The 19,583-nt window shown below is 46.6% G+C and overlaps 2 protein-coding genes across 6 annotated transcripts in view; one reads left to right on the top strand and one right to left on the bottom strand.

Annotated features, from left to right (window-relative positions):
* The window catches only part of Eaf1 (ELL associated factor 1), a 13,271-nt gene extending 11,954 nt beyond the window's left edge, over nt 1–1,317 (bottom strand). The window contains exon 1 of the mRNA XM_021182036.2: nt 926–1,317. Coding sequence (XP_021037695.1) covers nt 926–1,289 — 364 coding nt within the window. The 5' untranslated portion in view covers nt 1,290–1,317. The remainder of the gene's footprint in view (nt 1–925) is intronic.
* Mettl6 (methyltransferase like 6) lies at nt 1,265–19,583 on the top strand. Of its 5 annotated transcripts, none has more exons than XM_029469032.1 (6): nt 1,265–1,404; nt 2,349–2,710; nt 3,856–3,990; nt 8,463–8,633; nt 13,416–13,557; nt 14,640–14,922. In XM_029469032.1, exons 2-6 carry the CDS (start codon nt 2,486–2,488, stop codon nt 14,873–14,875), a joined length of 909 nt encoding a protein of 302 aa, XP_029324892.1. In that variant the 5' UTR covers nt 1,265–1,404; nt 2,349–2,485; the 3' UTR covers nt 14,876–14,922. The 5 variants fall into 5 exon arrangements, with proteins under 5 accessions (XP_029324892.1, XP_029324893.1, XP_021037693.1 ...); XM_029469033.1 differs by lacking the exon at nt 14,640–14,922 and adding an exon at nt 17,032–17,210 and having other exon boundaries at nt 1,266–1,404; XM_021182034.2 differs by lacking the exon at nt 14,640–14,922 and adding an exon at nt 16,454–16,930 and having other exon boundaries at nt 1,266–1,404.

The following is a 19,583-nucleotide window of genomic DNA, read 5'->3' as shown; positions in this document are numbered from 1 at the left end:
GAATCACAGGGATGTGCTTGGTTTGGTCAGCCATGTCCTGACTCAGGACACACAGTAGCAATACCCCTCTCAGAGTCTATAATCATGTAGGAAAGGGCCCAACATAATGACTCTATCCACATTCCTTATGCTGCCTTCTTCGTTTTCCAAACATAGATCAGGCTTTAATTTATGCCAGATGCATAAACTCTAATTTTATTCTTCACCCACAAGTGAGTTGGCCCAGAAGTTAAGGTGATGTAGGTGACATTAATCTAGCTAGGTATGGTGGAATCAGGTCCATATTTTCAGCACCACAGAAGCTGAGGCAGGAGGACTGCAGCATGTTCAGCGCTGGCCTGAATTATATAGTAACTTCTAGGCCAGCATCACCTACCGTAAGACTGTCTCGAACAGCAACAACAACAAAATCAGTGTCATAAGCAGAGAGGAAGAGGAAACCTCATGGGTGGCACGAAGAACGCAGGTTCCCTGGCTGTGGAGGAGACCAAGAGCAAGGGGAAAGGAGAGCAAGGGAAGGAATGGAGTAAACGACGCTCATAGCAAGCGGGAAGGCTTTTCCAGGGCAAGAGCCCTGATGGAAGAATTCGACAAAGAGAACGGGGACACAAGGGAGGAGAAAGGGGCATCGCTACTAAAGGAGGAAAGTTTGGCTTAAGGGCTGGGAAGGGGAATTTGAAATAAAGGGGCTATGACTTTCTGAAGTGGTATTTGAGACGGTAAAGTAGAAGAATAGTTGGCAGCAACCAGAGGTTTGGTTTGGGAGAAGCGATTTGAAAGTAAAAGAGCAGATCGAAGTTCCAGAGGCTCAGGGATGAGAGGTAAGGAAAGCGACGCTTTCGAGAACCGGGATTAACCAGGGGAGTCTGGGCTGGCACGTGGCGGCCGGGGAGCCCCAAGTGAACCTGGAGGGGCGCTCACTCACAGCGAATCGTGTGGAAGGAGGCCCGCGGCCGCTTCTCGAAGCTCTCCCCGAGCCGCAAGCAGTGCTCCTCCCGGTCCAGCAGCGGGTTCGCCGTGCCGTTCATGGCCTTGCACTTGCCCCGCACCCGGATCGGAGCTCTCCTCGCGCGGCCGCAGTCTCCCCGGATCCCCGCGCAAGCGGCCCGCAGGACCGCGCTCCCGGGACACCGCTCCGAAGCGCGCACTGAACCAAGTCCGCGCCCACCCGGGGCCGGAAACCAATCTACTTCGCGTCTCAAGAGACTCTGCGGAAGTAAGGCCGCTGCACTTCCGGCATTGGGGAGGGACTTCCGTCTCCCCAACGGAAATAGCGGGGGCAGTGCCATGGAGAGAGAGTTCCCCAGGACTGCTGCAGCCCACACTGCTGGACGATTTCTGGTCTTAGGAGGAGCCCAGTTCAGCTAGAAGATTCTGCTGCGGACGCCTGGGCTTGACTGACGGGTGAGTGCGCCCTGACCTGTTCTTTGCTGGGGACCCTGTGAACCGATGGCTGGGAGCGCAGAGCGTGGGGAACTGAGTGGACGCGAGTTTGAATTTGGGTATGAGTGTTCCTGGACATGCCCGAGACCCTAGCGGCCTGCTTTATCCGAGGGTCCAGAGAGCGATGACGGTTCTCGGGACCTCAGCCACCCGTCACTCGGTCCTTCCCCCTACTTCGCTCCATGGTTGCGATGAGAGGATTTCAGTTCTCTTGGCCGACGACGCTTCCTTCAGTTTATGGGTACGATCGGAAACCCCGGCCTCTCCCGGATCAGCTCCGTCACCTCCTTAGCCCACCGCGATCCCTTGTCTGTCCGGCAATCGTCTACCCGCTTTCGGTTAGGGCGGTTGTTGCCGTTGTTTTGAAGTCACGTTTCCCACGTGTACTGAACCTTGATGAGAATTTTTTTTTTTCTCACATTTTCTCAGTCAACTCGTGGAGGCGTCCCTTTACCCTAAGTAAACCTATTTCTTGTAGTACTTGGCTCATCTGATTTGAATTGGGAGTCCGGTCCGTGAGAGTTCTGGTCTCTGAGTAAGCTCTGTTCAGTAGAGACTGTCTTGGTCTTTATGACCTCTCCAGACCCCAGCAGGGTTGTTGGGCAGAGTCAGCATCTCGGGAGTGTTAAGTGAATTGACCCCGGAGCCTTAAAGAGCCCTCCGGGGGAACCTCTCCCCGAGTCTTGGACTCGTTTAGAACCCAAACTCTGGAAGTAATAAAGAACGATCTAGCTTGATGAGGCCCTGATCACAGGAGTTGGGAGGATGAGGCAAGGGACAGCCTGGGCTTCAGGGACAACCCCTGGCTCAGATGAACAGGATGGGGAGAGAAGCTGGCAGGCTGTTAGAGAATCACTAGTCAGAATCAATCAATCAATCCCCCCCCCTTTCTCTTTCCTAAGTAGCATCGTATTCTGCTGGAAAGTCACCTGGGGAAACTGCATCAGAGAAACTCCAGTGTCTACAATCTCAGCATCGATTGTTCAGATGGTTGAAGAACAGAGGACCTATAGCAGCATTGAATGTGTTTCCAGCAACTACAATGGCTTCTTTCCAAAGGAAAGGACTGCAAGCAAGGATTCTTAGCACTGAAGAAGAGGAGAAACTGAAAAGAGACCAAGCTTTGGTGTCTGCTTTTAAACAGCAAAAACTGGAAAAAGAAGCTCAGAAGAACTGGGACCTTTTTTATAAAAGAAACAGTACCAATTTTTTCAAGGACAGACACTGGACCACCAGAGAGTTTGAGGAGTTGAGATCATGTAGGGAGGTAGGCTGGGGTTTCTCCTGGCCCGAGCCATCTTCATTTATGATGCCTAGAAGAGAGGTCCTTTATTTCATGTAGAGAGTGACCCCAGATGGCAGCCTTAGGTGCCATTTCTCAGGAGTTGTCTTGTTTTTTGAAACAGGGTCTCTCACTAGACTTGGGGCACACAGATTAGCTTGGGCTAGATGGCCAGTAATCCCCAGGGAGCCTTCCTAGAATGAGATTCCAACTGTTCGGCACATGTCCAGTTTTTTACCTGAGTGCTAGTGGTTGTGTGGCAAGCACTTTACTGACTAAGCTACCCTAAAGAAAATTAAGACGTCTGTCTGAATGTACCCAAGGAGAGTTCTGATTCGTTTCAAGTATGCTTAGCAATGTCTGGGCTGTTTAATAGAAAACAGAGCTTTAAGGTTTTCTTTTTAGATTTGTTTATTTTACTATGCATATGGGTGTTTTGCCTGCATGTATGTCTATGTACCATATGCATGTCTAGTGTCTGTGGAAGTCAGAAGAGGGTGTTAGAGCTACCGGAACTGGAATTACAGGCAGTTGTAGGTGGCCATATGAATGCAGGGAATTGAACATGCGTCCTGGAAAAGCGGCGTGTTCTCCTAACCACTGAGCCGTCTCTCCAGCCCCCTAATGCTTTCTGCTTAGTTAAAGCTGATATGAAAGTTAGAAATAGTAAATATTCAGAGCGCACTTTAGTGACAGATTGAAGCTACTTGGTAGTGAATGAACATTTGCTGTACTGTTTTCTAAGAATTTTGCATCTGTTCTTCATAGCAACTCTCTGAAGTGCTTTCGTGTTGTTCCTGTTTGCAGGAAAAAAGATTGAGGCACAGAGCTATAGAAGTGAGTTGCCCGAGGATAGAATCCAGGGGCAAAAGAAGAGTTGGGATTTGAGGAGGAGGTTAGCCCAGAGTGTATGCACTGTGCTATGGCTGCCTTATTTTTCACACTGAACTAACTGCCCATTGTCAGATGATTATAAATGAGGTGCCAGTGTTTAACTTTTACTCACTAGCTCTATTGTTTAGTATCTGCCTCTTGAGGTCAGAGACATCTCAGGCCTACTGAACATTTTAGCTTGGTGTGTTTATTATGCAAATGTAATGTGCTATAACTTCTGTGTTCTCATTCCTCAGTATGAAGGTCAGAAATTGACTTTGTTGGAGGCTGGCTGTGGGGTTGGGAACTGTTTATTCCCACTTTTAGAAGAAGACTTGAATCTCTTTGCCTATGCCTGTGATTTTTCTCCAAGGGCAGTTGACTACGTGAAGGTTGGTGCACCATATATGTATTCCGCTGTTTGTTTCCTTACACCTTTGTCTAGTCGTGTCCTCTTCCAGGAGCTCACCAGCCATGAGCGCCACGGAAGCTGTTTTCTGTAGCCTGTGCACATGAAAATATTTGATTCAAAGCAAAGCAGAGATACTACTAAACAGTCTCTGTGCTTGATTCATATGGCTTACTTTGTAGGTTGGTGTCTGATTGATTGCGTGCCCTTTTAAGATAGGTTACTGTGACTAGGATTGTATACAAAACTCATAGGCACCACAGTCCTCTGTGATGAGTAATGGAGGAAACAGAATCCCTTAGAAAGAAGGATGTGGCCGGCCGGGCAGTGGTGGCGCACGCCTTTGATCCCGGTGCTTGGGAGGCAGAGGCAGGCGGATTTCTGAGTTTGAGGCCAGCCTGGTCTACAGAGTGAGTTCCAGGACAGCCAGGGCTACACAAAGAAACCCTGTCTCAACCCCCGCCCCTCCAAAAAAAAGAGATGTGAATGTTTACATTTTAATAGATAATGGTACATTTCCTTTCAAAGGATCATGCCGGTTCTTAGGGTTTTTTTTTTTTTTTAAGGGATTTTGTATTTATTGCATTGGGAGCTTCTGGAAGCCTGGGGCCCTTAGCACAGATGGGTGCCTGGTGGGCCCTTGGTGGCTCTGTGTCAGGGCCACAGTTCTTAGTTTTACCAATAATTGTTTCCTCAGGTTTATTTTTCTTTTCTTTCACCAATCTATAAGAAAAATAAGTCTGAGCATTTTATTTTTCTCATTACTAGAGATATTGAAGACTAAAATTCGTAAATACACATACCTTTTTTCCTACCGTGACCTCTTTCTTCTCCGTGTGTTCAGTGCGAGCTTACTGTGTGCTAGTGGTAAGAGTTCATCTGTGCATGACCTTTTGCCTATTTTTCTGTTCTTATTTTTAGAATATAGTAAGGATGTTTGTTAATCATGCATATGTTACAAGCATCTCTTTTTTTTCCTTTTTAATATTATTAATTGTAGCCCTTTTCTAATGCAGGATTTAGATAGCCCAAGCTGAGGCGGGTTAAACTGTTGATCCTCTTGCTTCAGCCTTCCTGAGTCCTGGGATTTTATGTGTGCACCACCATTCCTGGCTCATATCAAATTTATTAGCATTTTACTTTTGAGGTAACAGGTTTCATGTGTAAGTTATCTTTACACCTGGTACTTAGATAATCATTTATTGTTTCCATTGCTCTGTTTTTAGTGACTTATTTATTTTTATTTTATGTACATGTATGTTCTGCCTGCTTGTGTGTGTGTGAGAGGCCGGATCCCCTAGAACTGCAGTTAGAGTTGTGAGCTCTCATGTGGGTGCTAGGGATTGAACTCAGAGCTTTGGAAAAGCAGAAGTGCTCTTAACCGCTGAGCCAACTCTTTTGCATTTGCATCTGTACCATTTTAGTTTTCTTTTAGATTTTAGAGATTTATTTTTCATTTATTTATTTATTTTGGTTTTTCGAGACAGGGTTTCTCTGTGTAGCCCTGGTTGTCCTAGAACTCACTCTGTAGATCAGGCTGGCCTCGAACTCAGAAATCTGCCTGCCTCTGCCTCCCAAGTTGCTGGGATTAAAGGCGTGTGCCACCACCGCCCAGCTATTTTTCTGTTTTTAATTATGTATAGTGTGTATATGTCTGCATGTGCGTGTAAACACAGGCATACCTGCGGAGGTCAGAAGTTGCAGATCCCCTGTAGCTGGAGTTATCGGCAGCTGCCTGATAGGGTTAGTGGAAGTCGAACCAGGGTGCTCTGAGAAAGCAGCCTTTACTGCTGAGCCATCTCTCCAGCCCCTAGTGTTCTTTTTAAAAAACATTGTTTGTCTGTTTTTATATCGTGTGTGTATATACATGTATGTGGGCATGCACATGTCATTACACATGTGTGAAAGTCAGAGGACAACATGCTAACGTTGATTCTCTCCATGGTGTGGGTTCTGGGGATAGACTTAGATAGTGAGACTTAGCAACAAGTACCCTTACCCACTGAGTCATCTCCCTAGCCCCAGTGTCTATACCATTTTGATAATTATTATTTTAAATGCCTAAACTCTTAGTCTCTCATTCGATGCCATATTTGAGTTGGGCTCTGATACTGGGCCTTCTTTCTTCAGACTTTTTTTTTTCTTCTTGGTGTCCCTTATATGCTTTTTGTTTAAGTTGCACGTAGTATAGGACAGTAGGTACTGAAGTTCATACGGATTTGTAACCAAGGGTTGGGTATTATATGATACACTTACTCTTATCCTACCAGACACTTAAAACTCCTGTGGGGACTTTTGTATGTCTTCTTAGCTTTAGGTCTTCTCTGTGCCCCTTGCCTGTCTCTTCCTGGCTATAACGGAGCTCACTGGGGGCTTTCTGTTGGGGTGAAGAGTGAGAATCCTTCTTACCTTGCCCCTCTGGATTTGAACTGCGCAGTAGCTTCATGTCTCAGAGCATGGACTTGTACATTTTCCTTTCATTTTTTTATTAGACGGGTTTTATTTTATGTGCATGGATGTTTTCCTTGCATGTATGTATGTACACCACATGCATGCCTGGTGCCCATGGAGGTCAGAAGACATTTGTGAGCTGCCGTGTAGGTGCTGGGACTGAAACCCAAGTCCTCTGGAAAAGCAGCCAATGTTCCTAGCTGTGCTGAGTCGTCCCTCTAGCCCCGTGAACTTTCTGTTTGTCTGAAAAGGCAGTTTTCCTTGCCCATCTCTCTCCCAGCTGTGAGAGAATCTAATGCCCTGCCTGTCATCTTGAGCATATTCTTGGATTTAGGCAGAGAAAGTCCCCACTACCCTCTAACCAGAGCTGCCGTGGCACGTCAGTGGTAGCCATAGGCTCTGGCTTCAAGTTACTTTATTCCTGCATAGTCACTTTTTCTTGCTAATAGGAAAAGCCAGCCCCAGAAAGAACAGCATCCTCTGTGCGATCCTGGCAGTATCACTGGTGGAAGCAGGTTCAGCAGAAACAGCCCCTGTGACTTCATCCTGTACTGCCCTCTCATCCCCAGAGCACTTGCTGGGTTTTTTTTAAAAAGAGAGGTGAGGAGGGTTTGGTGTTGTGTGTATGTGTGTGTGTATGTTTTAAATGATTTACTTGTTTTATGTACATGAGTACACTGTAGCTTCAGTGTACTCATATAAAATTGTGCACTGCCACCACCCGATGTTAATTTTTCAACTGGAGACTTGTTTTTCCAAACTGTAGACTTCTGCCTCAGGTAAGCAAGTGCTGTGGCCTGAGTCTCCCTGAAGATGCTTGTGTTTCTCTATCCTCGTGGCTTTTTCTTCCTCTTCCTCCTCCTCTTCTTCGTCTTCTTTTTTTTTTAAGTGGGAGTAAGTATGGGAGCCATGCCTTTCCATTTGTGTTCGTCTCTAAGCTAAGATCTTTTGAATCTAGTAGCTAGTTTTCAGAACACAATTCATTATCATTACTGACCTTTTTATCTCATTGCCATCTTTGGTCATAAAATACCCAATTCTCACACATACACATGGATCTATTTAGGAATCGTCTGACTTGGTGAACTGTTTGCTACCATTCTCAAACCATATTGTTTTATTACTATATTTTGTATGTTTTGATGTCTAGTGGTATATGTCCTTCTATTGGTGGAATTCCTTTGGGGGGGCCTTAATGATGCCCACTGCTCCCTTCTGTGATCTCAGTGACATATCAAACCAGTCTGCCACAGTTCACTCTGGGAACCAGTGAATTTCTTGGATTTTCTTACAGAGCATAGGAGAGGGAGGGAGGGTTGCTTGCAGAGCTCTGAGTGCTGCTCCCCCAGCAGCTGCACCTGGAAGGCCTTTACCCAGCAGGGGTGAGAGTTTTCCTTTAGCCAACTAAATGGAACATTCCTTCCTTTGCCCCATGCCCCTAAAGTGGGGAGCAGCTGGATACTCCGGTGAGGTTATGCAGCTCCCACCCTTCCGTGATGAGGTGTTAGCAATCAGCAAGCCTAGCTGGGCTAATCCTTTTGCAATGGTATATAGCTGAACTCTCCCAAATAGCAATTACTTGGTTTGGGGGACAGTCACTCTCAACATCTATTTCCTTCATCTTAAAAGTTGACTTTCGGCGGGTGTGGTGGCGCACTCCTTTAATCCCAGCACCCGGGAGGCAGAGGCAGGCGGATTTCTGAGTTTGAGGCCAGCCAGGTCTACAAAATGAGTTCCAGGACAGCCAGGGCTACACAGAGAAACCCTGTCTCGGAGAAAAAAAAAAAAGGAAGGTTGCTGAAGTGCTGTCTGCTCCCTGTAGCCGTAATGACTGTTACTTCCCCAGAAACAAGTGACCATTCCGTGTGTCAGTAAACGAGTAGAAACAGGGTCTCTCTCCGGTGCTGTATGGTCACACGTGCATCAGCATGTCATACATGGTCACACATGCATCAGCATGGTGGCTGATTGAAATCACAAGCTCCTTCTGTTTCCCCTTTCTAGCAACATCCTTTGTACAATGCAGAGAGATGCAAAGTGTTCCAGTGTGACCTCACTAGAGACAACCTTCTTGACCACGTCCCACCAGAGTCTGTGGATGCCGTTACACTGATCTTTGTGCTCTCAGCTGTGCACCCTGAGAAGATGCGCCTTGTCTTACTAAACGTGTACAAGGTTAGTGACTAGATGTTTGTTCCTGCCTGCCTTCACTGCAAGGCTTGTGTACTGCTTTCCTAGCATCTTCCCATATCCAGAGGGTAGACTGTAGCCAGTCTAGGGGAAGGGAGTCTCTGGCATGAAGCATCTCCTGTAGCGCTGGATTTGGACAGTGCTGTGGCTGCTCGTCAGAGCATCGCCAGCCCCAGAGCAAGGAAGGTGTTGCAGTTTCCTGGGATCCATAAGATGAGAGTGATGTGTTTATAAAAAGATAAAGAGATATAAGAATATGTTCTATGGGGGTGTGGTGATGTATGGGGGAAGGGGTGCCTCAGCAGGCCCATGCCAAGGCATTCCTTTCCCCTGAGGGACCAGCCACACGACTTATAGTGTAGAGTAGAGTTTATTCAGGGCATGAGGAGGGTAGTAGAGACAGAGAAAGGCAGAGAGAGAGAGTAGAGAAGTAGAGGCTGGCCATGACCACATGGAGAGAGGGGGGGAAGGGAATGGGAAGAGAGGGAACAAAGGGACAAGAGGCAAGAAAGGGTGGCAAGAGAGGGAGGAGGGAGCAAGCAGCCTCATTTATACTGGGCCAGGCCTACCCAGCTGTTGCCAGGTAACTGTGGGGAGGAGCTTAGAGTGCTAACAGAGAACATGTAGTTAAATGGTCAAGAACGTGGTCAAAAGCCTAGCTCCTAAGCTGGCTCACTACTTAGGCAAGTTCCTTCACCTCTCCAAACTTGTTTCTATACCTGAGAAATGTTGGGATAATACTTCTGAGACAGCAGCATTTAGGGGAGATTTAAAAAGATGTGTGGCACGTGCCCAGCACAGTGCCTCTGCTCTGCCAAATGTGCCTCAAAGCCAGCCATTGTTACATTACTACTATTAGCATGACAGGGACCCAAACTGCTGTGGCCACTAGGAGGCTGCTGTAGCATGCCTGTAATCCTAGTACTTGGGACTGCGGTAGAGGGGTGCTATGAGTTCAAGGGCAGCCTAGCCTACTTTGAGTCAAGGGACCAAGCCAGCTCAGCCGGTCAGCGGGGTCTCAAGGGAGGGAGTGAGGATTGAAAAGGCAAAGACAATTAGACAGCACTCTAACAGGACTCCAGCCAGTGCTGAGGCGGGTTTTATTTTTTCCAGGCAGCTTGTGTACCACTCTAGGCACTTGCAGGGAATAGGATTAGTTTCTAGATCAAAGACAAAGTAATCAAACAAGGCAATGAACAAAGATGGGAGAGTCTGCGTTGGGCAGTCTGTTCGTTTCTTTTATGTGTGTGTTTTGTCTGTGTGCAGCATGTGCATGCTGTTACCCAAGTAGGTCAGCACAGGGTGTCAGGGCCTCTGGAACTAGAATTATGGGAGGTTGTGAAGCACTGTGTGTGTGCCAGGAATTTAGCCCAGGTCCTGAGAAAGCAACAGGCTTTCTCGCTGAGCTGTTTCGCTAGCCCTTAACGCTGGCTTTAAATAAAGATAAAAGGCACTGGAAAACTGTTAGAGAATTATTCTCCTCCACAGTAGTGTATTTTAAAGTATACCCTTGTATGATAGGTTTATCTCTGCCTGCGAGTTTCACAAAGTTTCCTCTTGTTCTGTCCCTAGTGTCTGAGCAGGTAAGAACTCAGAGTGTGCCCCCAAATGGCCATAGCACTTAAGCTAGACAGAAGAGAGGCCCCAAAGGCCGGGCGTGGTGGTGCACGCCTTTAATCCCAGCACTCAGGAGGCAGAGGCAGGCGGATTTCTGAGTTCGAGGCCAGCCTGGTCTACAAAGTGAGCTCCAGGACAGCCAGGGCTACACAGAGAAACCCTGTCTCGAAAAGCAAAAAAAAAAAGAGAGGCCCCAAAGAAAAGATGAGCATATTGCCTGATTCAGACCCAAGTGAGAGTGGAAGGTTACTAGAAATAGGGCATGAGAAAAAGAGAGAGAATGTGCTAAGAAAGGTAGGCTTGCCTGGCACTGCGTGTATGGAGCGTATACTACTTAGTGTTGACAGAGCATTGCAACCTCACTGTGTCAATAAGTGCTCTGTACGTAGGTGGAAGACAGAGAACTCAAGTCATTAAGAGGCCAGAGGAGGGCCGGCAAAATGGCTCAGTGAGTAAAAACACTTGCCACTGACTCTGATGACCTGAGTTATCTCTGAAGGAGAAAACCAACCCTCAAGCTGCCCTTTGACCTGTACACCCATATCATGGCATCCACGCACATGCACACTCATATAAATAAGTGTATTGGGGGTGGCATTATAAAGAAACCAGCGAACGGTTTGAGGAGATGGCTGAGAGAGTTAAGGGCCTGCCGTGCAATCAGGAGAACCTCAGTTCAGATCTCAAGAACCTATGTAAAGCTGGCAGTGCATATGTATAGTCCCAGGGCTCCTCTGGTGGGATGGAAGGCAGACACGGGAAAATGGAAGACCAGCTAACTTGCTGTGGGCAGTAGTGAACAGTGGGAGACCCTGCCTCAGGCAGAGAGGGAGGGGAGGACAGCATTCAAAGTTGCCATCTGAGTCACACATATGCCTACAATCAAACACAGGAACGCCTATATACACAACACACAAACACACAGAGATGGGGAGGGGTGCACAAGACCAGTATAATTGGAAGGGTAATGTACTTGTCTGTTGAGATGACCAGAATCAAAATAGAATGGCATTTAGAGTAAGACAAGCCAGAGTAAGACAGTCCTTGCAGAATGTAGGAAAGTAGCCCTGGGATTAACAGGATAGTAAGCATTTTGTCTGATGACAAGAAGAGAGAGAAGGAGGAGAGAGAAGAAAGGAAGGATACACGGGACACAGCAGGAGGACGCCAGTCCATGAGTGACACAGTCTCGGGAGAAAGCACGGCCTGGCTTGGAGGGAAACTGGCCACATAGACAGCAGGTTTCTGTGAGAACAGCTTGAAAGGAACTGAACGTTCAGAAGCAGGCAGATCTCTGTCATTTGGGGCTAGTCTCTTTAATGAGTTCAGGCCAGCCACAGCAACATTGTGAGACCCTGTCTAAAACAGATTTTTTAATTACAAAAAGAACTGTGCGATGATAGGAGGATGTTTTCACAATGCACTTCCACGGCTTTTGTATTAAAGGCATAAAGGCATGGCACATTCCCATGAGAAGCACTAAACATAGAGGCGTGCCTTGAGTTTCTACACAAGATTTACAGCCCTCTGAGCTCCAACTGTCTCCTTTTGGATCTGTGGTGCCGGGAGCCTGGTGGCAGGTCATGGTCCACTGGGGGTCTTAGCTCTTAGGCTGCGCAGCAGACTCAACTTAGAATCCACAGCTCTGTGTGTTGTCTCTGCTTTCCTGAGGCTTAGTACTCCTGTGATCAGTGCCCTGATCTTAAGGATTAGAGGGGCCACCTAGATGCTGAGTGCTTCCAGCATCTGTGTGTCCTAGTGCCCCAACTCTGTCTTCATAGACCAGCCTCTCCTCACTATTGCAGTCATAAATGATAGAATATCTATATTTTAGTGGGTTTGACATGTCACATTTGTAAAGTTTTCTTGAGCTTTCCTTCATTTTGGTGGTCCTCCTGTTTTTAATCTCCATTACAGATCTTTGTCAGCTGAGCCCCAATGACTTCCTAGCCCAGTCTGATTACGTTCTCCCTGCCATCACAGTGATTGGTTGGCTAATTTAAAAGTGTGTGCTCTGTTGGCAAAGTCCTAGAGAGAGAAGCCATCAGCAGGCTCTGCAGACAGGACAGCAGCCCAGGCGAAGCCCATGTGACCAGTGTACCGCATACGCTTTCCACCCATCACGCTAGGGTGCCAGCGCCAGGCAGGCTTCCCCATATACAACAAGAGTCTCCCAAAAAACAGAGAGTGGAGGGAGGATATGGCTGTACAAGTGCCACCACACGCTTTCCGAAGGAAGCAAAACTTGTCACAAGAGAGGGCTTCTCTCATTGTAAAGCAAGTGCTCTGTGCTCGGCCTGGTGGTGTGGGTCTGTGGGACATCTCTAAGGTGTCCCTTGAAGTGTATATGTGGCACTGTCTACACCGCAGATAGAAGGCTCTGAGGAAAGGAAAGGATCGCGTTCCTTACTCTTCCCACAGCTGCAGACGTGAGCAGATGTCAGGCCAGAACCCAGGGAGGGGGAGGTCAGTGTTGGGACCCAGTGGAGAGTCTCACACAGAGCCCTTCAGAGGTAAGTTGGTTTGTTTGTTTTGTTTTGTTTTGTTTTTTGAGACAGGGATTCTCTGTGTAGCCCTGGCTGTCCTGGAACTCACTTTGTAGACCAGGCTGGCCTCGAACTCAGAAATCCGCCTGCCTCTGCCTCCCGAGTGCTGGGATTAAAGGCGTGCCCCACCACACCCGGCTTCAGAGGTTAAGTTGTCAGAAGCAGATGTTTGGGAACTCGGCCTAGTGAAGGAGATGTCCGTGCCTTGCACAAGGCAGGGTGTGTCTTATGTGCTTGCTTTTATGTGGGGCTTGAAACTGTTTTATGCTCCATCATATCTAAAAAGAGTGACTTCTAAGGCATTTTATTTATTTATTGTTTTTTTGAGACAGGATCCTTTTGCTAGGTAAACCCAGGTAGGCTAGGTACTGTGTAGGCCAGGCTAACCTCAAACTCAAAATGATACTCCTGCCTCCCTTGAACTCCGAGATTATGGTATGGACTCCACACCTGACATGGTTTTTTTAAAGAGCAACCATTCATACTAAGGATATTTTGTATGCCTTCTTTCAGCACTCCCACGGGTCTGTGTTTTAATTCCTAGTGTCATCAGATTATATTTTAGTTGACCGGGTTTATACAGCCTGCTTTATTACTTTTGTAGGTATTAAAACCAGGCAGAAGTGTCTTGTTCCGTGACTACGGGCTGAATGATCACGCCATGCTTAGATTTAAAGCCGGAAGCAAACTTGGAGAAAATTTTTATGTCAGGCAAGATGGAACCAGATCGTATTTTTTTACTGATGGTAAGAGGAATGGAGTGTCTGTCTCCTTAGAGTGTGTCTTTCTCTGCTCTGTATACTTGACTGCACCATTAGTGGAGTGCTGCCTGGGCAGGGGTGTGGCCATGCTAACACACAAGTCCCAAGTCCTTAGAGCAAGTTCTGATACACACCACAGACCCAACCCTGGCCTGTGGGGACAGTGACTAGTGAGTGAGGCCCGCAGAGTAGACAGTCCTCAGATCTGTCATGTGATGCCAACAGGAACTGTGCTGGAAACGGGGAAGTAGGACCAGAAAGTCACAGCTTCCACATAAGTGCCTTGAGTTCACCATGGCACTTGAGGGCACTTTTCCAGACCCACAGGCAAAACTCCTTGACTAAATTTGCTGTCAAAGAGCACTGGGAATGTAGCTCAGAGGGTGTAGTGCTGACCTGGCATTGCTCAGATTCTGGATTCAGTCCCCAGCCCTGCGTAAACTGGGGTGGTTTTACACAAGACTTTGACACCAGCCATCCAGAGGCAGAGACAGGAAGCTCAGGAGTTAAAGTCCACCTGCAGGAATGGTTAGCAGTTAAAAGCGCGTGTTGTACTTGCCTGGTTCCGTTCCCTACACCCACATGATGGCTTAACCAGCTGTAACTTCAGTTCCCAGGGATTAAACACCTCCCCTGACCAGGCCCTGTAAGCACCAGGCACCCTCATGGTGCAAATGCCTCACGCAGGTGGAGCTCTCTTACACAGGAATTAAATTAAACCCTAGGTCACTCTCACCCTCAGCTTGTTCCTGGGCTACATGAGACCCTGTCTCAAAGAACAGTCACAAAGTTAGATGCTTGTAACTGGGAAGAGGCTCAGTTAATAATAAAGTGTGTGCTGCAGCATCTCAGCATCCCTGTGAACAGCCAGGTATGGTGACAGGAACCTGTAATCCTGTGCTGGGAAGACAGACAGGAAAGATCCATGGTCGGCTAGTTTTGTTGGCCCATGTTGGTGAGAAATCCTGTCTCAAAAAGTAAGGTTGACCAGGACAGCCAGGGCTATATTAAAGAGACCCTGTCTCAAAAAAAAAAAAAAAAAAAGTGTGCCCTTGTGTTTGGTTAAGAGTTGCAGTGTCAAGCCAAGCATTTGGGAGGCAGAGGCAGGCAGAGCTCTGAGTTTGAGAACAGAGTGGTCTACAGAGCAGCTTCCAAGACGGCCAGTGCTACACAGAGAAACCCTATCACCATCATCCCCCAAAAGAAAGTAAGGTGGAGGGCTGGAAAGATGGCTCTGTTGTTAAGGATACCTCCAGAGGACCTAGATTTGAATCCCAGCAGCCACATGGTGACTAACAAATGAAGTCTGTAACTTCATTTCAGGGCATCCAACACCTCTTGGCTGCCATAAGTGCCAAGCATGCATGTGATGCATATGCATGCATGATGGCAAGACGTCCGTGAACAGAAATAAAAATATTTTTGGAGAATGAGACCTCTTTATATGTATGCATGCTATGCACACACATACCTAACACATATTCCACATACAAGATAATAATGCAAAAGACGTTAAAAGGCATTTGGGATCAGAAAATGCCAAACATCATTTCAGTTTCTAAGTGTTTCAAGCATTAGTTTTAAGTCTACCTCAGATGACTGTCACCTTTTTAGCTTAGAGGGGAGGGGCTTCATTTATTTTTACGATGCTGAGTCTTGTACCCAGGGTCAAGCATGCTAGCCAAGTGCTCTACCACTAATCTGTGTTCCAAGATCTTTTACCTTCTAGTTCAGGCTTAGGCTTTTTTGTTTGGTTAGTTGTTTTTATTTTTAATTTTAATTTTATGTGTGTGTGTTTTGTCTGCATGTGTGTTTGTGTGCCATGTGCATGTTAGGTGTGTGCAGAAGTCATCAGAGGTGCCAGAGTTCCTGGGACTGAAGTTATGGGTAGTGGTGAGCCACCATGGAAACCAAACCCGGATCTTCTGCAAGAACAGGTGCTCTCAACTGCTGAGCTGGGTGTCTGCAGCTCACTCTATTTATATATATATAAAACCACAGTCCAGTAGTCCAGGCTATTCTTAACCTTATAGCAGTTCTGTGTCTGTCTCATATTTCTATTTTTTGATATTATTCTAGATATTAAAACTAAAAGAACAAATGTTTACAAGTAAATATGCCATATTAGGTGGAAATGAAGATGAATTTAAGGTGTGTGAAATGGCGATAAATGCTTTAGAAGTTATCAGGAGGCTCCAGTGGGGTCTGCACAGTGCTCCAGAGCACAGCCGCACAGCACAGTAAGGCCCTTAGTGGGGTCTATGTTTGTGTTCCACAGCCCTCTATTATACTAGTTTGGTTTACTTAACCTGTGTGATGTTTTGCTGGGGTGAAGTTAGCATTAGCTGGTAATCTTCCCCCAACCCCCATTCTAGTCACAGACGCCCTTCCTTTCTATAAACAGGTAGAGTGTGTGCAGGCCTTTGCAATAGCTAGCTTGGGCTTTATTTCTTTTAGTCAGACTTCTGTATTTGCTAACACAAGAGTAAGCCAAGATATGTACATCTTTGTTGATTCTTTAACTGGAGGTTTCTGATTGGGTGCTAAGACCATGAGAAATAGGAATATGTTTGGAGTGTGTGTGTGTGTTAAAGATAGAGTGAACTAATGAAATGTAAACAAGGAGTGGATGAGTGAGTGAATGAATGAAAACAAAGCAAGCAAGCCTGGCGCGCTAGCACAGGCCTGAAGTCCCAGCACCGGGCAAGCTATGGCAGAAGCATAAAGAGGCTCGGGCCAGCCAGAGATGTAAAGTGAGATTCCGTCTCAGAGGGGAAAATCAAAGAAGAAAAGTTTAAAAACAAAGTCCAATTCAGCATTGAAGTTTTCATTACAGAAACAACCCTTCCAGCCCTCAGAGCTCACCCTGCTTGCCTTCTAGAATTCCTGGCGCAGCTCTTTGTGGATGCAGGTTATGAAGAAGTGGTGAACGAGTATGTGTTTCGAGAGACAGTGAATAAAAAAGAGGGCCTGTGTGTGCCTCGAGTTTTCCTTCAGAGCAAGTTCCGGAAGCCTCCGAAGGACCCAGCCCCTACCAGTGACTCTGCTTCACTTTGAAGAAAAGGACGTTAAACTATTTTGTATTTTTTTATATTCTGAATTTTTGAAAATTGCATGTGTTATTTTTGTACTGAGAACAAGTGAAGACTGGGGAGTTGGCTCAGCAGGTAAAGGTGCTAGCTGTGCAAGCTTAGCAACCTGGGTGGATCAGCAGTCTTATGTTGAGCCGGAGAGGTGGCTCAGTGGTCAAGAGTGTTGGCTGCTCTTGGGGAGGGCCTGGGTTCGGTTTCCAGCACCCACATGGCAGCTCACTTCCATCAGTAATTCCAGTCCCAGGTATTGAGTGCCCTCTTCTGACCTCTGCGAGTGGTGCACAGACATACATGCAGGCAAACACCCAAATTACAAAATTAAAAAAAAAAAAAAAAATCCAGGTTTGGCGATTTGAATTTATCCTAGTACTCCTACCTCAAGATGAGAAGCAGAGACGGAAGAACCATCTGGAAGCCTCAGGAGCAGCCAGCCTGGAGTACACGGTGTGGGAGACCTAGGAGAGGGGCTTCAGGGAGGTGGAGAGTGAGAGCCAATGAGAATTGTTTTTCGACCTCACATGGGCACAAATAAATAAATAAAGTGAATCTGTTTGCACACTGTAGAAAAACAGAATTGTAAGTCCTGAAAGGAAAGTCTTGTGGCTTAGTTGTGTTGTATGATTATCCATCTCCACAAAGGGAAGCAAGGGAGCCGACGAGATACATGAACAGGTCGCAGATCAAGCATCTGCTGATGATACATTTAAGACGTTCTTTGGTGTGCATACAGGCTTACCACTTATTAAAGACTAAAGCAAATGTGCACACCGGGTGGATGTGTTTTGTTTTTATATAAAGAATGAAGTCTTGGGTTCAGACTGACTGTAGCTCAGTTGGTAGAACGTTTGCTGACATTACATCCCAGCACTGAATTAACCAGGTGTGGTGTCACCCATAGCCCCAGCACGTGAAGGATAAAGGCAGAAAGACGTTCAGTGCTGGGGCTGAGGAGACAGCAGGTGCGAGTTATGCAAGTGAGAACCTAAGTTGAATCCCAGGAATCTGCCTATAGCTGGGAATGGCATACATCTGTAATCCCAGCAGTGGGAAGTATGAGGGCCACCTAGCCAGGAGTATGCAACCACGTAGAGCAGAGATAACCTGGTGCAAAGTAGAAGGTCTAACCCCAGAGCTTATCCTACCTCCTACTGAGTCCTAACACTCATGTCCACTCTCAGAAGATGTGTATACATGCATCGTGTCTAGAAATACACAAAAAAATAAGTAAGTTGAGAGCCAGTAATGTGGCTCAGTAGATACAAGCAGTTGCCAAGAAGCCTGCTGCCTCAGTTCAATACTTAGAGCCCACTCTGCGGAAGGAGAGAATCCGTTCCTACAGACTGTTCTCTTAGCTCCATATGAGCACCATGGCCCATATGTACACAAAGTAAGTGTTAAAAAGAGTGGTTTGTTTGTTTTAGACAGTGTCGTCCTGACTGTCCTGTAACTTGCTGTATAGATCAGGCTGGCCCCGACTCACAGAGATCTGCTTCTTGAGGGCTGGGATTAAGGGTGTGTGCCACCATGCCACTCCAAAGTTTTCATCTGAAAGTCAAGGCCATTCCTGGCTGCATAGCAAGTTTGATGTCAGGCTGGGCTACGTGAGACTCCAGCACCAAAACAAAAGGCCAAGGAGTGAATCGTGGTTGAAACTTCCTACAGTAGGATGTCGGGCATCTTCAGTTCTTTCATACGTTATTGATGCTTTCTGCAATGTGCAGTACAAAATAGGAGCAGGTTTATGGCTGTTTGAGGAATTGTTGGGAATTCTGTCCTAGTCCTAACCCAAAACGTAATGACATTTTAAGAAACTCAAGTCAGCCGCTCACGTGTGTGTTTGTGTGTGTGTGTGTGTGTGTGAGAGAGAGAGAGAGAGAGAGAGAGAGATGAATAAACACGTGGGTGGGTATGAGTTGAGGAAGACATGGCGCCTTCCTCTTTGACTCTCCACCTTCTATCCTGGAGACAGTCGCTTGCTGACCTGGAGCTTGTCGTTGGGCTCTGAGACCCCCCCAGTGCCCACTTCCCAGTGTTGGTGCTATAGGGTCATGCCCTGCTTTTTTATATGGATGCTCAGAATTTGACCCCAAGTCCTGTGTCTTCACCCTTAAGCACTAAACCCTTTAATACATTTTTGTTTACGTGTATAGGTATTTTGTTTGCAGATATCTCTGTATACTATTATATTCATGTGTGGTTTCCACGGAGGCCAGGGGTTGTCAGGTCCCTAGGACTGAAGATACAGCTGAGTCTTGAGTCACCGTATGGGTGCTGGGAACCAAACCTAGGTCCTGGGAAACAGCAACTATTAAAGATGGAGCCATTTCTCCAGACCCCCTAAACAGTAATTTTAAAAATCATCCTAACAATGCAATTTTAAAGAAATAGTAATTTGATGCTGGGGAATGATGTAGGAAACTATTAAAAGCTTAGCATAATTAAACCATTGTTTCTTTTTTTTTTTTTTTTTTTGGTTTTTCGAGACAGGGTTTCTCTGTATAGTCCTGGCTGTCCTGGAACTCACTTTGTAGACCAGGCTGGCCTCGAACTCAGAAATCCGCCTGCCTCTGCCTCCCAAGTGCTGGGATTAAAGGCGTGCGCCACCAAGCCCGGCTTAAACCATTGTTTCTTGATGTCTTAATTTGGGTTACTATAGCTATGATGAGACGCCAAGACCAAATGCAGGGTAGGAGGAAAGGATTTAGGCTTCCACATCCATAGTCCATTATTGAAGGAAGTCAGGATAGGAACTCAAAACACGCCAGGAACCTGAAGGCAGGAGCTGATGCAGTACATGTAAGTGATAAGACAACTTTTAGGAGTTCTCTGCTCTCTGTTTCAGGGGGTCAACCTCAGGTTATCTTGGAAAGGACCCAAGTTCAATTCCCAGCACCCATTTGGTAGCTCACGACCATCTGC

Source organism: Mus caroli, chromosome 14 (assembly GCF_900094665.2).
Source record: "Mus caroli chromosome 14, CAROLI_EIJ_v1.1, whole genome shotgun sequence".
NCBI classification, from domain to species: domain Eukaryota; kingdom Metazoa; phylum Chordata; class Mammalia; order Rodentia; family Muridae; genus Mus; species Mus caroli.
This window is presented reverse-complemented; position numbering and strand designations above follow the sequence as displayed.